Source organism: Zootoca vivipara, chromosome 11 (genome assembly GCF_965207765.1).
Source record: "Zootoca vivipara chromosome 11, rZooViv2.hap1.1, whole genome shotgun sequence".
NCBI classification, from domain to species: Eukaryota; Metazoa; Chordata; class Lepidosauria; order Squamata; family Lacertidae; genus Zootoca; species Zootoca vivipara.
In genome coordinates, this window is record NC_142594.1 from 1534853 (window position 1) to 1560996 (window position 26144).

The 26144-nt window shown below is 43.5% G+C and overlaps 1 protein-coding gene across 1 annotated transcript in view; it reads right to left on the reverse strand.

The window, feature by feature from the left end:
* CUL1 (cullin 1) overlaps positions 1 to 22932 on the reverse strand; it is a 47229-nt gene extending 24297 nt beyond the window's left edge. The window contains exons 1-6 of the mRNA XM_035101380.3: positions 22844 to 22932; positions 10700 to 10993; positions 5467 to 5641; positions 2300 to 2467; positions 1280 to 1330; positions 182 to 272 (exon numbers count right to left, since the gene is read on the reverse strand). Coding sequence (XP_034957271.1) covers positions 182 to 272; positions 1280 to 1330; positions 2300 to 2467; positions 5467 to 5641; positions 10700 to 10839 — 625 coding nt within the window. The 5' untranslated portion in view covers positions 10840 to 10993; positions 22844 to 22932. The remainder of the gene's footprint in view (positions 1 to 181; positions 273 to 1279; positions 1331 to 2299; positions 2468 to 5466; positions 5642 to 10699; positions 10994 to 22843) is intronic.
* Positions 22933 to 26144: the final 3212 nt, after the last annotated feature.

A 26144-nucleotide genomic window follows, 5' to 3' on the forward strand; every position in this document is an offset into this window, starting at 1 on the left:
GCTGAAGCAGCTGAAAAAGCTGATATTCTGCTAACTCTTCAACTCTACAACTCTAACACCAGGCATGGGGTGGGGAAAGGACTGCAAATAAGGGCTGTTTCAAATTCGTCCACAGGGTTGCACATAGTTTGGAGTTGTACAGGTCTGGCATGGAGAAGTTAGCAATAAAAAAATATTTTACCATAAGACTGCACAACTCCACTGATCAGTCTTGTATTGATTGTTTCACCATTTCTTTCCTTTTCAATCAGCTTCAGCACAGCATTTGTTACCTTAAAAAAGGAAATTAAGTGAAGACAAACTAGTTATTTAAACAAATTACAGAGAGCACCCATGCATACATTTGAAAGCCTAGGGTCACCCAAAAAATCCTTACAGTTCAAAATCAAATATGAATATTAATTATTTTCATCTTTATTGTTTTCCTCTGGAACATGTTTAGCTCTCTTGAATCATGTGTAACCATCCAATCTTCAGAAGCATTCTGCCTCCAGGTAGATGGCATGTGACTCAAGTGGCTGCTGGGGAAGGACATCGCCAAACACTGGCCTCCCATCAGCCATGCTTACTGGGCTTACTGGGAGATGGGGGAGGTCCAGAGCGGTGCAAGCACAGCAGTGGAGTCAATCTGGTGCTACCACCTCTACACCAACCTCTCCTCCCCTGAGAACAGTAGTGCGGCTGAGGGAGACCAGTCCCATGGCAATGCCCCCTTCCCATGCCGACCCATTTCAGCCCTTTCATTCTTACAGCTTCCTATAGGGATATAAGGACTGAAAAGTAAAATGATTAAAAATGCATTTCCAAAGTATGCTGGTATCAGGAGCTATCAAGATGCCTATGATATAAAACATATTTGTTTTTTGTTTTTAAAACATTATAGTTAGAACTATGAACTTATATAACATTATTGTATGCTATTAATAACACAGAATACTTATGTACAATCAAATGCAATTAACTACTTTTTAAGGCAGCTATTAACTATATGCATAATGATAAACTACTTTTCAGCAGACAATTTTTTTAAAGATTTAAATGAGAACATTAACATTAATGCAAAGATAGAGGTTAGGTGTGCAAGGATATAACCAGCTAATCCTTATTCTGCATATCTCTTTTCTGGGCAAGATACTGACTTATTTGACAAGTTATAACTTTTACTTAAGGAATATGGAAATATATATATATACTATTAGTCCTATAAATAATCCATTACTCCTATAAATAATTAAGGCAAACCTTATAAGAAAATACAGGAATCACTGCAAATACCTACCTGCTTATTTAAAGGCCTGAACAAACAGTCCCTCCAGGTGACAAGGGCAAGCTAGGATTTAACAGAAGAAAATAGAAGTTTGTGAGGTCTACAACATAGCTTGCGCTGCACACTGTGCTTTTCAGAACTTTCTTCTTTCAACAAACATTTTCTAAGGAGCATTGTCTTTCAAGGGATTCCCAAGTCCTTTAAAACTGTATGGGGGCTGCCTACTAAGTGGACTTATTGAGCAACACCTCTGCCTTAGGGCAAGGCTGGACAGACTGCAGGCTTTCTGGAATGTGGGGTTTCTTTGTTTTTAATTAGAACCCGATGTTCTATCACCTACAATCAGGTGCAAAATAGTGAACTGCAGGAGAAGGAAAAGGGAGTGAGCATAAGCTTGTAGTACAATCCTATGTATGCTTACTAAAATGTCCAGGAAATTGTTTTCAGTGTCTGAATTACACTTTCACAGAAAAAACCAATTGTGGCCTTTCCCTTAAGCTTTCTGTTTCTCCAGCCTAATTTCGGAGGCACTTCATGCACAAAACCTATGCCATAATGCATTTATTATTTTTCGAGAGAGAGTACAAGACTCTTTTACTGTCACATATCAGTGAATGGCCAAGATACAGAAACTCTGCAAATTACCCAGAGATTCAACAGGAGGTCCCAATGATGTTCAAATGCAGCCACTGAGAGGTCCAGAAGACAAGGAACATAATTGCCCCTCTCATGCCAGTAGTGCATGTTCTATTTTATAGCAGAAGTGTGACCCTCCAGGAGTTGCTGAACTCCAGCCCTATCAGTGCAAGCCAGAATGGCCAATGATCAGGGATGAGCCCAAAAACTTGTGGATTGCCACAGGCTAACCGCTCATGTTTCATAGCGGTAGAGCATTCATAATAAAAAAAAATTATGTGATGCCGTAGTAGAAACAAAGCCACACAAAGCTCTTGTGTCTACCCATTTAAAAACAAACAAGTTACCCCACAAATACTTTTCCATTGAAAGCTACCACCTTCTTGGAATACTTACTGAATAGATTTCATATATTCCCTTGCGGCCTTCATCACACTCACGACGAACCCAGTGTCGATTGAGGTAGGCACAAATCCCATTCAGCACTTTGCTTGAAAACCTATAATCCTCCCATTGTTGAGTGTAGAATTTCAACACACTTTCATCCATCAAGTCTTCACCATCCTGAAAGAGAAATGCGGGGGGGGGGGCATAATGCCAGACACAAGCAGGACGTCGGTGATATGCCCGAGGTCAGAGTACAGCAGGAGCCTTAGCAATCCTTGATTGCTTCTCACAGTGATTTGGATCAGAAGGAGACACATTTTCCAAGGCATGAGACCATGTCCATCTTTGCTTCTTGCAAAGTCATAGGCTTATAGAATTTCTTCAGTTTTTATAATTTTGGAAAACCAGTTCCAACTCTCCATCATCTCAGATAGCCAGAGATGTTTCTGCAACTGTTGCCATATTATTTATGTGCTTAAACCCCACTCTCCACGTTAAGCATTTCTTTGTTCTTATAATTAAGACCAGAGGGCTTACTCCGAATTGACACTGGGAATGCACCCACTGGGCAGAAAGGTAGCACCAATTTTATGAGAGACAACAGACATCTTAATACTTCTGTACCTGAGCAGAACAACGACAGTTCAATTTAAATCATCTTTAGGAAAGTGCCTCTTTAATTCATTCCAACTGGAATGGCAAAAGCTTGCTGGGAACAGGTCTGTGAAGAACAGACAAGCATTTGAAAAAATGTTTGGTGGGATCAACGTGTACCTATTTAATCCTATTGCTGAATACTATGTTTCAGAGCAGTCTATGGACCAGGAGTAGGCAAACTAAGGCCCGCGGATGATCTGGGAATCAGCGTTTTTTTACATGAGTAGAATGTGTCCTTTTATTTAAAATGCATGTCTGGGTTATTTGTGGAGCATGGGAATTCTTTCATTTCCCCCCCCCCCAAAAAAAGTCTGACCCACCACATGGTCTGAGAGACGGTGTACCGGCCCACAGCTGAAAAAGGTTGCTGACCCCTGCTATGGACTAACGAGAGGCGCCAAGCACTGTAATTCAGAATCTGAGATTCCAGAGACTGGCAGGCCCAGAGCAGGTGTTATGCCAAACCACGATTGCTATGGGCCCAAGCAGTAGCGGCACAAGGCACCTGCTCTTAAAACCAATACAGTAGAGAGTTTCTCATTACATCCAAATTGGGGGAACTCTGAATAATCTAAGCAGGAAGCAAAAGCCTTCTTCTGGTATGCCCCACAGAGGACCTTACGGTCTGCTAACAACACCTTGAAGATCCCAGGCCCCAGGGAAATTAGACTGATCTCGACTAGAGCCAGGGCGTTTTCAGCCGTGGCCCCAGCCTGGTGGAACACTCTCCCACAAGAGACCAGGGCCCTGCGGGATTTGACATCTTTCTGCAGGACCTGCAAGACGGAGCTGTTCTGCCTGGCCTTTGGGCAATATTGTTGATCCAGAGTAGATTTCAATGTATAGTTAGCAGAGTAAAAACTTAAACACGTTGCAGGATTCCCAAAAAGTAGACCAGAGGCAATAGTATTTCATTCAGCAGAGCTTTGCTGCTACTGAAGGCAAATGAGCATAATGGGTCACAAATCCAATACATTCAGGATTTGCACTGTCCATAGGAAATCCAGTTGTAGCAGACTTAACTTAGACTTATAATAACTTATAATAAGTCTAAACCTTAACACTATACAGTGGTACCTTGGGTTGCGGACCCGATCCATTCCGGGGTGCCATTTGCAGCCCAAAAAGTCCACAACCCGAGTGGCGCTTCTGCACATGCAGCGAAACCCGAAAGAAAAAAACACTTCCAGGTCCGCCGCATTCACAACCTGGAAAAACGCAACCCGCAGGGGACACATGAGGTATGGCTGTATACAGAAACCACAGCAGAAGAGATAGAAAGAGAAAGTGAAATCCAGGCTCCTTCTGGCCCTACTTTTATAGTCAGCATGACATGGACAGAAGAGATAAGAGAACTAGTGTAAGTCAGCTGTACTCAGCTTCTCTGAAGGAATAACCCAAACATCATGAACCTTCTGCTTGTTTCTTTCACACAGAGAAGCTTCCAGAAGCCTCTTGAATTAAGTAGAATAGGAAGTATCCTCTACACATCAAATCAATACTTCCTGCACTAAGAAATGCAAACTGACATATACATCAGGATGAACTTTCAGGTGGTAACAGCTGTTCTGACAGTGGAATGGACTCCCTGAGGAGGTGGTGGACTTTCCTTCCTTGGAAGTTTTTAAGCAGAGGTTGGATGGTCACCTGCCATGGATGCTTTAGCTGAGATTCCTGCATTGCAGGGGGTTGGACTAGAGGACCCTTGGGGTCCCTTTCCAACTCTATAATTCTATGATTCTAAGCCTCGGGAAGTAGATACTTTAAATAAATAATAAAAGGCAAAAATCTGTATAACTTCAGGCTTATCACCCACTGACACCAACCGCTTTTATTTCACTCCATTCACAAAATAATCTTTAATTTAGCAATCTCCCATGAAGTAAGGGAAGGTGCTTTTCACCAATGACCCTTCCACAGTTCGGGCCTTAAACAGGGCTGTCAGACCCTTTGGAAGAAATTAAGATTTGGTATGAAGGGTTGCAGAAGGGGGACTCTGAACAGATTGCCTGTCTTTCACTTCCATCCACACAACACGCTGTTGGATCAAAGTGACCTAACCTTATGTGTCCCCTCCACTGACTTCAGGCAGTTATCAGCCATTTCTCAATATGTGGCTGGCTATTTATTATTCTTTCAAATAATTTCCTCAGAGCCAACATCAAGTCAGGCTTAAAGTTTAATGCATTACTGCAACTCTTACAATTTTCATAAGAATACTGATATTAAAAGCTTAGGCATTTTATCTGTAATCCTATTTAAACAACATTTCTGGTATTATTTCTTCATTCTAATTGCATGCAACCCTGAATTTTACTGAAGAGGAGCCTAGAAATGTCTTTAAAATACTTATATGCTATCAAGAAGATCATTATTCTGACCTTTACAATATATATCATTTCCACCTTATAATTACATGTATTTTAAAAGTGACAGCAAAAAGCTCCACAGAGGTTTAAAGGCAACTTGTGCACTACCTTAAAGCCTTAGCTTTTGAGCTGATACAATTACTGTCTTACCTTAAGAAGATTTGTCAAGTAATTCTTCAGAAATTCTTTAAGCCGCTTGTACAGTTCCAAGCCAACAAACTGAGCTCCTCCAGGTGTTTGGCCTTTTTTAGACTTAGAAGTCGGCACACCAGCCCCTCGTGCTTGATTAGACTGGTGGACACTAGTACAGTAGTTATAAACATGACTGGTAGAATAGTTAAGGAATATGCAGTGTAGACTACATGCTATAATCAATTAACAAACGAGTGTGAAATTAATACTTTCAAATATTCAAAATGGTTCACCTACATTATCTTTTAAATCTTGAAAATAGTCATATATAAAGGTAAGTCAGCACTATCCCTTTATTGCAGAAGAGCTGAAGTAGGTGGATGTCCTGATTCATACAACGGCGTACTTTTAGAAGGTTACAGTATGGCAGACTTAGATTGGGGCATGTTTTCTAACAGCAAGAGAGCTATGGAAATAGGATGTAGGGAAAACCTGCCTTACCTTATTTTTGGAGAAGGAAATAAAATGAACATCTGTTGAGGATAATTACTTTTGCTTTTAACTACAGCAATGATATGTTACCTTCCAGTTCCAATTCACAAAGAGAGTTCTCTATATACTATTGATTTGAACACAGTCTCAGCTTTGTTGACCAACTTTAATTTATCTTAGGAAGAAACAATAAATTTACATGCACTGAGAAGAGTCAGTGAATATGTTAACCTAAATAGAAGCCAACAGAACTAACAGAAAACCCAAGGAAAGTAAAACATGGGACAGCAAACCAACATTGCTAAATTCGTAAGTAGAGGTACCACTGTACATTTAAAACATATTTAAAGCACATGGCTTTCCCCAAATAATCTTGGAAACTGCAGTTTACATCTGCCAGAACTACAATTCCCAGCACCCTTAAAAAACCACAGTTCCAACTTCCGGTCTACCGCCATTGCTGACCGGCGGGAGAATCTCGAGCTCCGAGATTCTCTAGCGCTGTGAGGGAGGGGGGAGCCGTGAGAGTGCCGCGGACCCCCAAAAGACCTCCAGATCGAGCGTTCTGGAGACGTGGGGACTCAGCTGCACCTTTTTCTGTCTCCTCCACCCCCCAGTAAGGGAGCCGAGAGCGAGCAGAGTTGAGACATGGTGCCTTGAGTCAATCTGCTACCCTTGCAACATGAAGCTCCGAGATGGCAGCCTGTGGAGCAGTGGATTTTTCCAGATTCAAAGGATTTGAAAACATAGGGCACCATGAGTAAAGGAAAATGATTTTTTAAAAAAGTTTTAATTCAAAAGATTTGGACACGGGGGGGGGGAATTAAAAGAGGAAATCGATTTCCCCCATTGAGCGAATTGAGACACAGTTAACTTGCCCGAAGCTGGGAAGATGACAGGAAGTTTTTAATCACCAAAAATCGGACTTAAAACTTTCCCCCTAAGGCAGGGTCAAGGGGAAAAAGGTTGAACTTCGCAAAATCCCTATAAAGGTTCTTTTATTTGGTCTGGGGAAAGTGCCCCTGGGAGCTGGAGTCGGGACCCTGGAGGGATCAGCGAGCCACCATTATGACATCACAATAGGATGGAATTTGTTTACCTCTTTGAGGCTGAAAACTGTCAACATTGAAGAGAGCGTAAAATATAAGGTTGGGAATAAGAAGTTTGACAGAGGTTTTTTTCTTAAATCGATATATGAGTTTTAAGATATGAAGAATTAGAGAGTTTGTAACCAGATCAGGCATAATTTCTGTTTCTGAAGATTGGAAATATGAACTGAAAATAATAAAGAAATCAGAAGGACTTCCATATGTCAGTTTTGAGTTTGAAGAGGATTCAAAATGTGCACTCCAATATAACATCTAGCTGTTTCTCACTCTGCTAGTCGGTGTTCTCCTAATTTCAGCCCCAGACATCTCAAGATTATTCATTCCTTATTCCACCCAAAAAGTCCAAAGAGAGGCTCTTCTTATTATTATTAAATATCAAAGATAATCCTTCTCTGATCCAATATGAGGAATTTCCTTCCAAGGGTTCCAACAAATCTAAACAATATACAGTGATACCTCTACTTACGAATTTAATGCGTTCCGAACGCACATCTGTAAGTCGAAAAAAATTGCAAGTCAAATCCCATAGGAATGCACTGGGAGAAAAAATTCGTAAGTCGAAGCCTATCTAAAAATTCGTAAGTAGAAAAAATCCTATCTAAACCGCATCCAAGATGGCGGACGGAGCTTTGTTCATAGGTAGAAACATTCGTAAGTAGAGTTATTCATAAGTAGAGGTATCACTGTAATAGTCCGTAATTATTTACTTCTCTAGTCATCATTAAATTGTACCCAATTCCATGTACAGTATTCCAGCCCCATTTCCTGTTAGCCATTCTTCTCCATCTTAGATAATAAGTCACACACACCCCTTTTTTTCATTCACAAAGTTTGGAGGCTTTTCTTCTTCACTTCAGCTTGTACACAAGGCCCTTTCTCTCTCAAGCTCTGTCTCTGCCATCTTGTTGTTTCTTACTGTCTCTGATTCCATTCATCTCTTCCAGCATCCCAACAGTTTCGGTCCTCCAGAGAGCTCTATGGCTATCCACTCAGTTTCAACTTCTGCTGTTACCCAGCTTGCCTTTGTCTTCTCAAGTTCAGGCAGGCCTAGGTCAAAATCTTTTCCCACAAGTTCTGTGCATTCTTTAACCTGTTGTTTCTTTGCTGGAAATGCATTTACCATTCTGCACATCTCTCAAGTTGTGTCAGCTGTTCATCTAACAGCTGCCGCATGAAGCCACTGATCGATGAAGCATTCATCAGTATCTTTGCCATATTGGGTGCTGTTCATCTCCCCCTTGGCAGTCTCTGCTTCTAGAAATTTGGGCCTGTCTCTTCAAGCCAGCATTCCATTCCCCACTGATTAGCTGCAGCTTCACTTTTGCAATCATTACCGCCCCCCCCCCAAAGACCAGAGAATCACAGGTAATATAAAAGATTTTATACCAATTAGAGCTGCCTCATGTGTTATCATCTTCTGTAGTAACCAGTAAAATAAGCCTTTGAGTCTGCTCCTTAGCCTGTTGATCAGTACTTTTTCACCCTCCAGCAGTCTGTTTGCTTTCTGCATGCCAATCAAGTGGCAGATAGAAAATCCAAGTTGTGCTTAATTCCAGTCTTGAAATAATCAAAAGGTGGTGGTTTTGTTGACCTGGTGCCCTGAATTATGCAGTGTGTGGGCCCAATGAAAGTTCCTCGCTCAAGATGTTCTTCCATCCCTGAAAACTTCTTGTCTCTGGTGTGATTAAGTTGATCCCTGACCTCCCTTATTTCAAAATGGAGTTTGGTAACCAAGATTTATACCTTGATTACTTTTAATCACTGCATAAATATTTGTATCAATGGGAGCATCAGCAGTCGTTGTAGTCCACCATCATTCCTCTCCGGAAGTCCGGAGCCAATGCATGTTCAAGAGATGTAAGGTGCCGCTGGGACTCAAAAACAGACTTTGTTTCTTCCAATTCCTACCCACACCACTATGGCAAAGGGCTTAAATATAAATGGAAACAGATGATCAGAGAACGTTTCAATATACTTTCCCCCAAATATTTAATTTGCTCTTATGGAAAGAGGCTGTGGTTCTGACAACAGACTTGTAGTCATTTGGCATGGAGGACGGGTGAAAAAGTCTAAAGACCCTTTGATTGCACTGAACTAGTTCTGTAGTTCAAAATCATTGCTATACAACAATCCCACTCTACTCAACAATCATTCCTACTGTAACCAACATTAAGCTAATTTTTGCCATGCCTGCCATGTGAACAAAACCACGGATGAAAGGATTAAGATGTAAATAACCCATTAAGTGGTTTTCAGTTAGCCAGCTACCCAGTAAGGAAAATACAGAAAGATTAAGCATGTAGGAAATCACCTAGAAGGCACATAAAAAGTAGCAAGCAAATCAGACAATCCATGCTTTACATGCACCATTCACACAAAAGCTGCTCAAGGCATTTTCGATCTAAATGCTAACACACTTAAGACTACTGCTCTTATAAAACTTTTTATATTAAATATCCAAATCAATTACTTGTGCAACTGATGTTACAGTCTTCTGCCATCTGTTCTGCCTCAGTTAATGTCACAAGGACTGATTTAAAAACAAAACAATCCTAGTATCACAAGGATATTCAAAACAACAGAACATGTAATCTATCTGCAGTGTAGCAACGAAGTACACTGCAACTAAGCCAGAAATTCCAAGGAGTCCTATGAATGTTGATTTGTGCCAAAAAGCAGCACATATTGGAACTCCAACTCTGATGCAAGATGCTGATTATCCTAAATTTAACACTGTCCAATTAGAAGCTAGATAGCACATTAGTAATATGTCCCTGATAATCCTCTAAGGACAAAATCCTATGCACATTATTTACTCAGTGGAATTTGCATCTGTGTAAATATGCATAAAACCAGGCTGTCAAATACGAAATTTTGCCTGCTTACAATAAAAATCCTCAATATCTGAGCAAAGAAGTTTGGATTTCAAATATGAATATCCTTTAAGTATTTGCCATCTTTTTATCTTTAATCAGCTCTGAAGTATTTTTTTATGTTACTATTTGGAATTCTAGTAATAATATTGCAACACAAATAGGGAATTTCAATTCAATATTAAATTTTATTTTAAGTTTCTTTTTTATATTTAGATTGTAAAACTCCATGAAGCATGGAGTTTTTGCTCTCTGGTAAACACCATTCCTTCTTACAAAAAAGTAAAAATGGAGGCAGCTGGTGTAAAATATTTGGATTGCTTACTCACAAAGTTGTCACCAGAGCATTGTCATCTTGCAACAACCATTCCTACCTACATGAACTCGGAAGCAGCATGCCATAACAAAGACAGAATAATTTAGGATGAGATTTATACCAAAGAGGATAACCCTCCTACTTCTGTCATTTAACAACTTTATTTTTACAGAATATCAAAGGCGAGCCAAAGACTCTGGTTTTGCCAAACGGCCTCCAAGTCTCTCATTTAAGTTTATAGGTCAAACAGTGAACCTAAACACAAGCAGAGGTTCAAGGGAAGTCAAACATCCTTTCTCTCTCTAAACCCAAATATTGAGATCCCAGGCATTCAAGGCCTGGTTGGAAAAAAACTAATTAAATTGTATCATTATAAGCGAACAATTAAAGTTGCCCATGTAGAATAATTCTACATCAACAGTAAGATTAATAGTTGATTGTTTAGAAATGTGTTAGGATACGTGTAGAGTTCCATATATCTGGACTTTGCCATACTTTGCCTTGTATAAACTTGCTGAATTCCAGCTCTAAGGTCATCCCATATCTGGTCAAGACCAATTTGTTTAAGTCCATGTGGGTTCTGACTCCGATTTGATGACATTTTGTATCTCCTGTGAAGTCTTTCAGTGCAGGAATGAGAAATCTGGTTATTCCTCCATCAGAGGCAGAAACAAACCAACATTCCAAGTTATGCCACAGTCACTCAGAAGAGATGCTCTTTTCATATGCAGGCTGATATGGACTCACAAGAAACCCTGCAGAGGAAGAGAAAGGGGGATGTTTATTCAACTGTCCACTTAATTTCACCAGTAACTAATATAAAGCTGTAACATATTTGCTTTAATACCAAATGGAAAGATGTCCTGGAACATTTGCAAGTGTCTCTGGTTATTTTAAAATCGTGTCTCCCCTGTGGTGGTCAGATATTCTGTTCTCAATGTACTAATCAGCATATTATCGAACACAAACCAGTGAAATCAGAATAGCTGGATTTAAACCACATTAGCTCATCTGATTTGAAACAGCTTGTGAATTACCGCCTACAATTTGTGCAACGATACACAATTCCAAGGCATTTTAGTAGCAAGTCAGATGGACCACACCACGGGCTTACTCTCAATTCACATAATCAAACTGAAAGTAAATATGAATTTGGGTAAGGGTAAGTGATAAGATTATGGTCTACACAAATACCCCAAGGTATAATCTCTCTGTTCATGGCTACTTTATAAAGACAAAACAAAAATGAGAGAAACTCTCAAACTGGCGTTCACAAACCAATATTTATTCATGCAACTTAAAGAGTACTCAAATGGGCAGCATTAAATAAGTTACTGAGCACCATGAAGCAAACCAGCATTCTGTTTACTAAATATCCTTGCTTGGCTACCTAGGAATAATTTGTATTAGCTGCAAGCAGCTAAGCAACTGATCATTTTACAAGCCTAGTTTTATCTATTTCTTTTAAAAAAGAAGAAGCTGAGTGATAATCATTTAATACTTGGTTACCTGACTCTCCTCTATTTAGTACTTTATTACAACTCCAATAAAAAGCAGATAAAATACAAACTGGCCACCTACTCATTTATGATGGATCCAATTCTAGGGACAGAAGAGGGGGCAGGGAGGAGAGGCTGGCAGCTTTGCTACCTTTAGCCTTCTGCACTGACTCCCACACTATTCTAGCATCCCCCCAACCCTCTGTTAGGATTTTGAGTACCCGATGCTGGGTAGTGTGATTGATATAAATCACATGAGATGTCTGAGAAGAGTGTGGGAATGGAAGACTGTTTTATCTCTTCCGTCTGAGCATGTATTGTTGTATTACTTTCAGTTCTGCAGTATGCAACAGTCTTGTTCTGCCTGAGCTGGAGAACACAGACGTGATTTTGGATCCTCTGTATATGCAATGGTGCCTCACTAGACGAAATTAATTCATTCCACGGGTCAATTCGTGTAACGAATTTTTTGTCTAGCGAGTCCCAGTTTCCCATAGGAATGCATTGAAACGTAATCAATGCGTTCCTATAGGCTCTGGGGGACTGGCGGCGGCATGCAACGGGGCTTTGGAGAAGGTCTCCGAAGCCCCGTCTGTTGCCGCCTGTGTGCAAGGTGGCGGGGGGAAGAAGCTCTCTTCTCCCAGCCACTGCCTTCCCTGCCTCCCCCGACACGGAGCGCAACTTCGGAGGTCTCTCTCTTCTCCCCCCCCCGCCACCTCCCGCCTGTCTTTCCCGGTGGTGTGAGGCAGTGCGGTGGCTCCAGGGGACAGAGCCAAATCGCAGCGGGCGCTGCTTGCCCCTGCCTGTCTTCCCCGAGCCAAGGGGAAGACAGGCAGGGGCAGCCGCCGCACCGCCGTGTTTCGGTTCTATCCCCCCTGGCAAAGGAAGATTAGCTGTCAGCTTCCCGCGCTGACAGCTGATCTTCCTTTGCCGCTTTCTATGGCCGCGCTTCGTAAGACGAAGCGGCGGTCATAGAAAATTTTGTCGTCTTACAATGCCTCTCGCAACGCAAAACTCTTTCGTCTAGCAAGTTTTTCATTGTGCGAGGCATTCGTAAAGCCAGGCACCACTGTAGTGTGAATAAAACGTAGTTTAGACCTATGGGTGTCTTCTTCTTCTCGCTGCGAAATGCCAGAAGACCTATGTGCACTTTTTCCAAGGAGGAGTGTCGCAGAGAGGCACTCTGGAGTGAAGGGGAATGCCATTCCAGAGACGTGCCTTCCCGGATACGCACATTCCGACACCCTCTTCAGGGGCTACCAAACCCCGAGTGTCATATTCAATAAGGAGAACTCCAGTTAAGAAACTCTGGATTCAACCCATTCAGATGGTATTGCAATAGCACCAAATTAGGGAGGTGGTTGAACCCTTGGATGACAGGCCCTCCATACCACACTCCCCTGGCTTGTGTCCCAGAGATGTCACTGCGGTGCTGCTAACACAGCAAACATAACATGGGAGGCAGCAGTTACGGGTTAACAATCTCTGTGTGAGTGCTCCTGCACCATTTACCAGGAAGTGCTTTCCTTTACAGAAATAGAAACATTAGAACTGAAAAGAATCACATGATGTGGGCATGAATGGACAGAATGAGACAATGCCCCTCATGGCAGCTCCACCGATCACAGAAGTTGTGACTGCAAACTGAAAGAAAAAGGTTCTTCCCAGTGAGTGGTTAGTGTCTGCAGGACTAGGATCTGGGAGCCAGGGTTCAAATCCCCACCCAGTTCACTAGATGCTACTGTCCTATTCGTGCCTAAACTTAAGCCCGACTGTGCTCTGTGGTTTGCTATGGCTGGTTACAACCCTCCAAACAACACAAATTGCAAAAAGAACAGAATAAATCATCTATGCAAAGAAGTTGTTCACAAATTTATAAAGACACAGGTTTTGGCAAACTAGCCACTCTAATTAAGTAAAAGACTATTGGTTTTTACTTTTGCTAGAATGAAACTGCAGTCACATTTCTCCTAGACTACTTTTTCCCTTGATTGTTTGTTTTAAAAGAACTTTTCTTTTGTGCACAGCATTTATTCCATCTTCAGCTAGATCCCCCATCTTGTCTTCAATTGCTTTGTAATACAGTAGTGTAAAAATAAATGTGCTGAGACATATTGTCATGGCGACTGAAAGCTAGGTTTCAGATGCCATTTGGCTCCTAGCTTTTATATCTCAGTTTCTAACACTTGAAAAAATATAACACTAGAACTCGTGGGCATCCACAGACATTAGAACAATTGGTTAAATCCTCTTTATAAGGGAAAGATGGGAAAGTGGGAAAGATGGAGGGCACCAGGAGAAGGGGACGACAGAGGACGAGATGGTTGGACAGTGTTCTCGAAGCTACGAACATGAGTTTGACCAAACTGTGGGAGGCAGTGGAAGACAGGAGTGCCTGGCGTGCTATGGTCCATGGGGTCACGAAGAGTCGGACACGACTAAACGACTAAACAACAACAACAGTAAGTGCTATTTTTATGGCAAAAGAGGTGCAGGAACTCACCATGAACAGTTCCCTCTTTCTCTTAGAATGGCACTTGCACCCACCATAGAGGTGCCAGAACTGAGTTCCGGCGAGTTCTCCCTGAAAAAAGCCCTGCTTTGTATCAATAATTCAGTCTGATATGCAGACTCGGAGAAACGAATGAAAAAAAGAATTGGAGGCTTCAGGTGAATGTTATATAGCGGATGCTCGGGTTGCGAACGTGATCCATGTGGGAGGCACGTTCGCAACCTGCAGTGTTCGCAACCCACGTCTGCGCATGCACAGGTTGCGATTCAGTGCTTCTGCGCATAGCGTGATTTAGTGTTTCTGCGCACGCGCGCACCGAAACCCGTTCGGGTACTTCTGGGTTCAGCGTGGGACGCAAGCTGAAAAGACGCAATCTGAAGCGTCTGTAACCCGAAGTATGACTGTAGTTTCAGTAGCAAAGTTGTTAATTGACTTTAAATTGTATCTTATACAACAGAAAACAATATTTAGAATTTATTGGACTTCATAACATTTGTACAGAAAGGGACTAAGACAACACGCTGTTAGAGATGAAATAAGGATAATGCTTCTTTGAAACATATGCAACATCTAATCCAGGCTTCCTCACTCGGCCCTCCAGATGTTTTTGAGACTACAATTCCCACCATCCCTGACCACTGGTCCTGCTAGCTAGGGATCATGGGAGTTGTAGGCCAAAAACATATGGAGGGCCAAATTTGAGGAATCCTTATTATAATCCTTAGAAACTTTGGGGAGAAAGTACTATATTGTATAAATATAGTATACTATCATAGGATAATAATATTCTAAATTATTTACCTACTATATGGAATTTGACAACTTGTCAATGTAAATGGATTCTCCGCACCCTCCCTATGGCTAAAAGACTGATACATATTGATCCAAATCTGTGGCCCTCATTAATCAATGGAGAGAAGATACAGTGGTACCTCGCTAGACGAATGCCCTGCTAGACAAATTTTTCGCTAGACGAATGGGTTTTGCGATCAGAGGTTGCCCCGCAAGATGAATTCGTTTTGTGAAAAATTCGTCTAGCGAATCGCAGTTTCCCATAGGAATGCATTGAAATTAAATTAATGCGTTCCTATGGGCAAAAATAAAATAAAAAATTCAATGCATTCCTATGGGATTCACGAACTGACTCACAGAACCAATTAAATTCGTCTTGCGAGGCACCACTGTATATGACAACTCTTGAAACATACAAAGGAAGGGGAGAATACGCTTGTGCTTGAATCATGTTTGCAAGTTTCCTACAAGCATCTATCTGGCTGGCTACTGTGAGACCAAGAAGCTAACCCATTCCCACAGGCTCTTCTTATGGACAACACCACCTGGCCAATGTAACTGGATTGGAGTATCATTATCCTGGACTAATTCCAGTCGAATTTTCTGACTATCACCACTTATGTAGCCATGCACAAGATGGCAGCATCAGCAGACATAAAGGGATCCTGTGGTTTGCATTAATACTAACTTTAAAACAAAAACAAAAACAGCCCAATGAGGACAGAGAACACTTAGTAGCCACAGAATGCTGCCTGTTGGGAGGGGAAGAGGAGCTGGGTGGCAGGTTGTGTGAGAATGGCTGTGCGAGATTGATAACCCATAATCAATAGCATTGGTACACTTATAATCAATAGCTTAAACTATGCTCATAACCAATGGTTTTCATTAGGGCTACACAAGATCTGTTTTTCAACATCGCGATATATTACCAGCTAAACCCAGTGATGTACTGATATATCACAATGTCTGAAATAAGGATAGAGCCATGTAGTGGCGAACAGTAGGGCTGGAAGATATCTGGTTTTCAACTTTGTGATAGATACTCTTCATGATAGAAACCAGCTAACAACATGATATACAGATATATCAATATAATGTCTGAAATAAAGATGGAGCCATGTGGAGGCATTGGCTGGCTTCAAGTTTTTCCCTTCATAGTGAATTTTGCGTTTCCTCTCTCTCTCTCTCTCTCTCTCTCTCTCTCTCTCTCTCACACACACACACACACACACACAGAGAGAGAGAGAGAGAGAGAGAGAGAGAGAGAGAGAGAGAGAGAGAGAGATTCACAATATATTTCCAGGTCAAAAAATTATGAAACCAATATCACAATATACCAGTGTCGAAGCATGGCAATTTTGAGTGTACTGTACTTCATCTCCCTTGTTAATATTCTAATGTTTAATGCTGGCCTCAAATATCATACACTTCAAACCCTTGTTTAGAAAATACAGAATAAAATATCCTATGTGCTTGATGCCTATGTAAGGCAACTGTTGCTTAGACTGGAATGCAAGACTCCAGAACCAAACTTAATATAGTTTAAGTTTAAGACAACTGAGTGCTGTGTGTTTTTCTTTTTCCTGCCCCCAAAGGGGGTGGGGAACAACACTAGAAGCAGAGCAATGCTTCTCTGATTTCAGAACTGCATGTACAAGCTCACATGATACTGTGTAGAACAGTATGAATACCAAGGACATGTATATTAAGCCTAACATGCAATCTAATGCCTTTTGAACACAGCATTGCTTGCTACTTTCTACAAAAAGGTTCTCTCTATTATTTATAAGATTTGATGCTTACCACATTTTTTCTCAGCGCAGCCTGCTTTTTTTAAAAAAAAGAGAACATATAATTTCACATTTTAAATGCACCAGAAAATTAAGGAACATTAACTAACAGTTAACTATACAGTTACATTGGCCAGAAAATTAACTAACAGTGTTCATCCTGGAATAATATAAAGAGGACATTCTTAATTACATTAATGGGGGGGGGAGCTCATAGTGTACTGATAATTGGGAGATTTGCTGCTCAATTGACACTCAACCAATACACTGTTCTGCTCACTGACCAGATTAGGTTCCAATCTCACCCTTTCCCACATTTTCACACTTCATAAAGGTATATGGGCTACCCAGGAGTATTTGCAAAGCAAGACATTTTATGCAAAAAGGGTTCAATGAAGAGTCAAAATCTAAGTGTCTCTGACAATATGCACATTGGTTTGAATCATAGAATTGTAGTTGGGAGGGATCCCAAGGACCATCTAGATTCTAGTCAAACCCCCTGCAATGCAATAATCTCCACACACAGTCCCCATCCAATTTGAAGCTAAACACCTTTCTACAGATTGCCCATTGTCAGTTTGCCTCCGTTATATGCATAGAAGGCTACAATCCTGCACACACAAGACAGTACCAGTAAGTCCTCTGAGACATACTTCTCAGGTTTTGAACAATGGGCGTGCATGTGAATCGATGGGCGTGCATGTGAATTTTAGCATCAATGAACAAAACTTCCACTAGTATTAATAGAATGACTGATTTAGAAGTACAGGCAAATCCCCATGTGTGCATACTCTATTTGCACACGACCACCCACACATATGTACAGTGTTGGGATCCCAGAAATGGGGGGCACGCTGGAGAGTCCTCCGGGCTTGCAAGTAGACCCTCCCCAGAGCCCGAAGAGCTCTCTCCTCGTGAGCCACCAGGACTCTCCAGTGTGCTCCCCATTATGTGTGATTTCATGTACACACACAGGGGCCCGGAACAGAAGCCCCACATAAATGCAGTCTCATTCCTTAGTAAACATGGTTAAGAATATGCTTCGTCAGGGGCCACCCTATGTAAAAAAATCACTTGTCTGAACAAATCCTACAGCAGTTCATCTGCAAACATTATGTGAAACCACAAAATATGTTATAGGTACATAATTTCAGGACTGATTTGGTATTTACAGGGGTTTGATAGGTAACACTGCTATCTAAACTTGAGGGACCCCCCCCTTTGCACATGAGAGTCAGCCCAAATGGCGCTTCTACATCACCTCCATTTGCCCTGCAGCTAATTAGTACAGTGCTACCTCGGGTTACAAACGCTTCAGGTTACAGACTCCACTAACCCAGAAATAGTACCTCAGGTTAAGAACTTCGCTTCAGGATGAGAACAGAAATCGTGCTCCGGCTGCGCGGTGGCAGCTAAAGTGGTGCTTCAGGTTAAGAACAGTTTCAGGTTAAGAACAGACCTCCAGAATGAATTAAGTTCTTAACCAGAGGCACCACTGTACTGTCGGATTTTTTTTTTAGCAGTGGGACCTTGTGGCAGGCCGGAGAAGCAGCACCGCACTGGGGGGGGGGGAGCTGGAAGAAGAGGCGAGGAGGGCAAGTAGTTCTCCCCACCCCCAGTGCTTACCTGCCACTGCCACCGCTGCTTCTGCTTCTCATGGGTAGGCAGAGCGAGCTGATTCACTCCATTCTCTGTCCCACAGGAGCACCAGAGCGGCGGCAGTGGCAGCAGCGGAGGGAACATGAGCGGCATGAAAGGGCTGGCTCCAGAGAGGGACTGCTTAAAATGGCGCTCAGCCAGCTCAGCCCAGTCCCCTTCCTCCTCTAGGCAGGGCAAGGGAAATCCAGGAGGGAGGGTGGAGGCGCCGCCGCAGTGTGTGTGAGGGAGGAAATGGAATGACGCGGGGGGGGGAGAATGGCGCAGCCCGAATGAACAGAATCCCCACACCGAACCACAGACAGTCCACAGGCCGGATCCTGAAGGCAATTGGGCCTGATCCAGCACGCGGGCCTTAGTTTGCCGACCCCTTGTATACAGCAACCCCTTTTATTTAAGAAAAGCTCATTTTTAAAAAAGTACAGTCAAACCTCAGCTCCCAAACACTTCCGTTTTGGAATGTTTCAGCTCCGAAACACCAAGAACCCGGAAGTAAATGTTCTGGTTTTTGAACGTTTTTTGGAAGCTGAACGCAGCTCCTGCAACCAATCGGAAGCCGCACCTCAGTTGTTGAACATTTTGTTGTTGAACAGGCTTCTGGAATGAATTACATTCAAGAACCGAGGTTTGACTATATTTACAAAAACTGCAGGTGCTGTCTCAGAAGATGGAATATATTTTCTATTGTCCATTTATACTTCACCACAGTCAAAGTTTGCGTCTTCTTCAGTGCAATCACTTTATTAAACACACATTCACGTAAATTTGATCAATCTATTACAGCTATAATTTATTAAGCATTATTTATTTAAATATGTAGCCAACCTAATTTAGGTGCAAGAGAGGTTGTAAACCAGTAACATATATTTTCAATGCTGAAACAGATGGAATGTCCACCATGCTTCAGAAACAAAAACGCAAGTGAAATGAAATGAAGAAACCAAGAGAGGAGAAGATGCACAAGAACTGGTAAGGTCAAAAGGAGTCATGGTAATAGATCCAGTAGCCTATGCTGCACTGTTAAGAAAGCATTAAAGTACTTCAATAGTGGTGTCTTATTTCTTATTTGCAGTTTTTTAAAGGAGGAACTCATCTGAATACAGAAAACGTGTAGCAGAGCAATGAAAGAAAACCCTTTCTAGCTACTGTTTTGTGTTAGTTACTGATTTGTGTTTTCAAGTCTCCTTCTGAACACATATACCACAACTCAGATCCACTGGCCCTAACCTACTTGATGGTGTATTCAGAGAGTATTATTACATCTTACATATCAATGTGATCATTTGCAAAATTATGCTAACACTTGATCCACTGTAGAAAAAGAAGCAATTATTTAATACATAAATAAAAAAGAATAGCTTATAAACAAGTCATCTAACATTCCTCAGAGCAAGTTTTGAGCAAAGCAATATAGGAATTGATTAAAAAGTACCCCAGGAACAACAAGTGTCTGTAATAAAGAGGTATTTATGAAGAAAAATAGCACACATTTCATTATATATACATGTTTCCCCTGGTGGTTCTACCGAGATACTCTTCTATGACAATATAATTTATTTACAGTCTACCAACTACAAAGCTACACTCAACTTAAGATGCTGATGAGCCATTTTATGTTGTACTTTTTTTAGGTAAATCTAGTCTCTATCACAATACCATTTTGCTAATAAATTTCAAATGAGTGAACAAGCAGCACATTTTGGAGGTGGCAGTTAATACTACCCCAGTTCATGCTTTTATGCAAGTGACATCCTTAATCAAGCTTGCAATTAGATTTCACTCAATTTGTCTAATCAGGACTTCCTCGTTTTCTCCTGCTGAAAACAGAATGTCAGGTCTCAGGTTCTTCCAAAATGCACTAGCATCTCCCCCTCCCCCCTTTAATACTGTACAGAAGTGCAAACTACCGTGTTTCTCATATTATAAGACACGTCTTATATTTATTTTTTCCTCAAAAAAACACACTATGGCTTATTTTCAAGGGATGTCTTATTTTTTCCCTCCTCCTCCTGCCGCGGCCGGCATTGCTGCTGCGCCTATCACTATGTCTTATTTTCGGGGTATGGCTTATATTCCTTGAATGCTTAAAAATCCTGCTATGGCTTATTTTATGGGTATGTCTTAAAATATGAGAAACAGGGTAGAGACTGAATGATACCCTTATCAATGCAAGTTACATGCAAATGTTTTACCACAGTGCTGTTTAAAATTTAATTTAATCAGTGTCATTTACATACAGTGGTACCTCTACTTACAAATAACTCTACAGTACTTACGAATTTTTTTACTTACAAATGGAGCTCCATCCGCCATCTTGGATGCGGTTTAGATAGGATTTTTTTCTACTTACGAATTTTTTCTCCCAATGCATTCCTATGGGATTCGACTTACAAATTTTTTCGACTTACAAATTTTTTCGACTTACAAATGTGTGTTCGGAACACATAAAATTCGTAAGTAGAGGTACCACTGTAATTCCCTCACTTATCCATTTTGTCTTTGCAACAACCCTGAGGCTGAGTAAAAAGAAAACCCTCCCAAAGCCTCATACGTTTGTTTTCTCATACTACAGAAATCAATGTGCTATAATCAAACTTGTAATCATTAACAAACCATGAAATTTTCACATGCTACCTATTCAGTTAGGGTACATATAACATGTTCAACTCCCGCCTGGAAACCAATGTCCCCACTGTGGAAGGACATGTGGCTCCAGAATTGGCCTCCACAGTCACTTACGGACCCATTGTTAAAACCGTGTTTATGGAAGATAATCTTACTTGGCTACGAGTGATCACCAAATAAGAAGATATAACATGTATACTGGCTAATTTTGTTTCATTATTGAAATACAACAAATTTCAGGGGTTTGTATGAAAAACTTTAAACAGGAACTCCACTAGGAGCTACAAAAGTGCACTTTTAAAAGAACATAAAGGTAAAGGGACCCCTGACCATTAGGTCCAGTCGTGACCAACTCTGGGGTTGCGGCACTCATCTCAGTTTACTGGCCAAGGGAGTCGGCGTACAGCTTCCACGTCATGTGGCCAGCATGACAAAGTCACTTCTGGCAAACCAGAGCAGCGCACGGAAACACCGTTTACCTTCCCGCCGGAGCGGTACCTATTTATCTACTTGCACTTTGAAGTGCTTCCGAACTGCTAAGGTTGGCAGGAGCTGGGACCGAGCAATGGGAGCTCACCCCATCGTGGGGATTCAAACTGCCGACCTTCTGATTGGCGAGCCCTAGGCTCTGTGGTTTAACCCACAGCACCACATAATCTTAAAATAGCACAATACAGTATAGCTTTCTCCTCACCAGTCTCTCAGCCCGCACTCTTGATTAAGGGGTCTGGCAGATGAGCTTTCAAACATCAATATTCTCTCTCAAAATACAGCTACGTATTAGGACAGTTAGAGCAGGGATTCAATGAAATGAATTATTAGCAAATATAAGAGTAATTGCGCTTGCAGAGATGCGCTTGCTTCCTTAGGGAAACGAAATTAAGCAGTCGTGTTTCCTTCCTGAGCGTGCGCCTAAGGAACGTGCGGACAGAGCGAGCAACGCGGCGGGTTTCGAGGGGGAAAGGGATCTCTGGGCGAGGGAGGGAGGCCGAGCAGACGCCCTAAACAGAGCAAAGGGGATCCCGAGGCGGGCGCAGCTGAGACGGGAGCCTTGGAGTCACTGCGGAGAGCCATGGGGGACCAACAGGCGGGTGGAGGGGGGTCCCTAAGGGGTCCCACACTGCGCACCCTTCCCGGATCCCCAGGGAGGGCTTTCCAAGAGAGCCACAACTAAGTGAGGGCGAGGCCCGGGGCCCCCGATGGCTCCTGCCTGGGTCAAGAAGGCGCCCGAGGGAGGCCAAGGCAGCGCCGACGGAACGCTTCCGTTCTCCGCGAAGACACGGGACCCACGAGCGAGGGAAGCTCCAGGGGCCGCCGGCGCCGCCGGGGGACAGCCACGAAGCCCAAGGAAACTCGGGGCGGACGGAGGGAGGGAGGCTCCCGCGAGCGAAGGCCAGTTTCCCGCGAGGCCTTCCCCGGCGGCGCTGCGAGCGGGAGGAGATGCCGGTTCCTGGCCGCCCTCGCCGCCTCCTGCGCCACCAGACTCCGGAGGGGGAGGGAGAGAAGCGGCCCCGGCCCACCCCCGCCCTCCCCTCGGCGGAAGCCCGCGCGCGCCCCGGCCTCTCTCTCTCTCTGGCTGCGCCACAGCCCCGGCCAGGCCGCGCCGCCGCCTCCTCCTCCTCCTCCCCCGGGCCTTCCCTCCCGGCCAGGCCCCGCGCCGCCTCCCGCTCCCAGTCGAACTCCAGCCTCGCCTGGGCTCCCCAAGCGACGGGCCCCGCGGCGGCGACTCACCGGCCCCATAGCGCGCGCCTCGCAGAGTCCGTCAGGCAGGCAGGGCCCGGCGGCCTCGTCTCCACACAGGCCAAGCCTCTTCCGCTTCCGGGTCGGGCGCCGCCGGGGAGTCGCGTCACCGCAGCGTCATCTTGCATCACGGCCCCGCCGGGCGGCCTAGCCGGCTCTGCTCCGCCCGCGCGCCCGAGGTAGGGAGGCCGGGAGGGGGTCTTGGCCAAGGCAGGGGCCACTGCGTCGCGGGCCGAGAGGCCGGGGCGCCGGAGACCCCATGCCCTGGCTGGGCTCCCCTCGCGGCAGGAGGAGCTAGAGGATGCTGGGAGTTGGAGTCCTCAAGTGCCTCTCCCCCCCCCCAAAGATGATGGTGTATCTGTATTGCGATTGATGGGCTTTAGGCTGACTAACTGCCCTTCATCCCAGAACCTCAGCCTAGAAATGCATGGCGTCGTCATCTTCATCATCTTTGTATGCCACCTTTCCACAGTGAAAAGTGCTCCAGGCGAGTTACAGCATGGCAAGAGTTGCACCATTGCAACCACAACAGAAGCCACAATGGAAAATAAATAAAACACGCCAGAAAGCACATAAGACAATGTAATCATAAGCTATCTAAAATTATATATATATATAAAATATTACATATATATATGTGTGTGTGTGTGTGTGTAAACTGGGCATGTGTGTTCGTCTCCAATGTTCAATGAAACTGCTTGACCGATTGCGTTCAAATATTGACACAAAAGTCAAATGTGACTACGAGAGCAAGCCCATACCGTTTTCAAAGACAGATGTCACACATGTGCAACATAAAACCCCTAAAACCCCGTGTTCAAAACCTCCCCACTCAGTCGAAAGTGCATGCTGGGAAATAGAACGGAGAAGCAGCGTCTCCATTAGCTGCAGACAATCGGTGACATCACTAATTTCCACTGCAACCAACTGAAAACCGGCCTTTTGCAGCAACAAGGCCCAGCATTGCCCAGCTGACTGAATAGGCCACAGCATTGCCCAGCTAGGAGAACTGACTAGGTCACAGGCCACAACCAACTGAATATGGGCCTTTTACAGGGCCGTGCCTTTGGGTAGGATAAATGTGTCGGGGTGGGGTGGGGGGATTTTACAGAACACGCATGGGTAGGGGAGTCAGGGTAGGGACAGGGCAAAATTTTACAGAACATGCGTATTGGGGGGGGTGATTGTGTGCAAAATGAAGGGGGACTCTGAATGTGAGGGGACTCTGAAAGGAGACTCTGAAGGTCCATTTAACATAAAAAGGTCCATTTAACACAAAAAGCCACAGCAACGCGTGGCATGGCCAGATAGTGAGACCTAAAAATAAAGGCACACAGAACAACCACGACCACCACCCAAGGAAACACAGAGCAAGGTGCTCAGGCGGGGAGGCCGTTCTGCAGCTTTTGCTGCTGGAGTCTGTCTGTCCGTCCACCCACCACACCAGGCCTCGCCATCCCCACTCTGGGTGGCTTCCAACAGGATATTAAAAACAAAATAAAACATCAAACATTAAAAACTTCCCTAAACAGGGCTGCCTTCAGATGTCTTCTAAAAGTCAGATAGTTGTTGTGGGAGGGCGTTCCACAGGGTGGGTACCACTACCAAGAAGGCCCTGCTTTACTGGTTTTCAAATATAAAAAACATCACAGAACAAAAAAAGACCAAATCAAACAATATATAGTAATCAACACAAGGCATTCCAAAAGAGAGCTAAAGATGACTTACACTTCTTGCATACCAAAATTGAGTTCATCCTTCGCTTGATTTCCAATCCCCCCCCCCACTGTGGTTCCTAGGTTTCCTTTCGCTGCGCACTAGGCTTTATCTCCATTTCCCCCAAAAAATTATTTCTGTCTGGAGTCCAATTATGGCCTTGTAAGTGCTGTTTACTAAGCACCCCATCTCCTTAGACAAATCCAGGATCATTTGAATAGAATAGATCAGGCTACTCCTAGGTTAGGGAACATTATTACAGGAAACCAATCCCCTTCTGTGATGTCACTGCACTTTTTTTCACATTGTGTTGAGGTGGGGTTAACCCTGCTGGAAAATCATAGGCCAGTGTACAGGTTCCATCCCATCATGGAGGAAGCAATATACCTGCCCATGTTCCACTTACCCAGTAGGTTCCTGCTGACAAGTCACAAAGTACCTGAGGTTGGTACGGTACACAGACTTCTGCAGGACAGCTACAGTTTGGGTAACACCAAGAAACCTTGAAATTGTCAAAAGGGACAAGTTCACATTCTGTCCTTTCACACTACAGTGGTACCTCAAGTTACAGACGCTTCAGGTTAAAGACTCTGCTAACCCATAAATAGTACCTCGGGTTAAGAACTTTGCTTCAGGATGAGAACAGAAATAGTGCGGCGGTGGCAGCGGGAGGCCCCATTAGCTAAAGTGCTACCTCAGGTTAAGAACAGTTTCAGGTTAAGAATTAAGTTCTTAACCCGAGGTACCACTGTATTTCCCAACAGAATGTTGTTATTATTCCTGTCAGGGGGACTCCTGACCAGCACTTCGCCCAGCAATAGCACGAGCAGCAAGTCAGGAGGAGGGAATAAGGAATGGAGTGGGATGGAGGGAGGGCTCAGTGAGGCGTCCGAGCCCTGGCTACGCTCTGGGGAACAGAGGGACAGTGGATGAGGGGCTCAGCAAGACGCCGAAGCCCAGGCACCGCCCCAGCCAGCAAGAGGGGAGACCTCTCCTTCCGGTGCCCGAATTGAGGCGTGCGCCCAAACGTAGGGCTAAGGGGCGGCGTTTTGGGGTGCCCAGGCTTTTATGCTGGCCCCAAAGCAGACGGAAGCCATTGCCGAGTTCTGAAAGTGACTAAGTGGTCATGTTTTCTGATATCTCTGCACTGTAAATAGTATGCACAATAAAACTCTTAAAGACAGTGCGGACTGTAGCGTCTTTACTCGAGAGTAGCCGCAACAACCCCCTGACAATTCCCATAGACCCAGGGGTCACTAAGATTTGTGATTCTTGACACATTAGCTAATGGTACAATAAATGAGCAATTTGGGTACTGGCCAACATTCTGCTTTCTCCTTCCCACTGGAAACAAACTTCTGCAGCATCTTGACTGGGAGCCATTCAGTGTTTGGGGCTAACTGTCCAAACGTTTGCACCACACGATGGGAAATGTGAGTAACATTTACCTGCAGTATCACTGGGAACACTCAGGTGGTGGTTTGTTCTGAAATACTCAGGGGTTTGCCAAACCAACATTCTACCCGGTTTGTTAGCAAATTTGAAACTCTTTTGCTTTAACCATTTTATTTTGTGT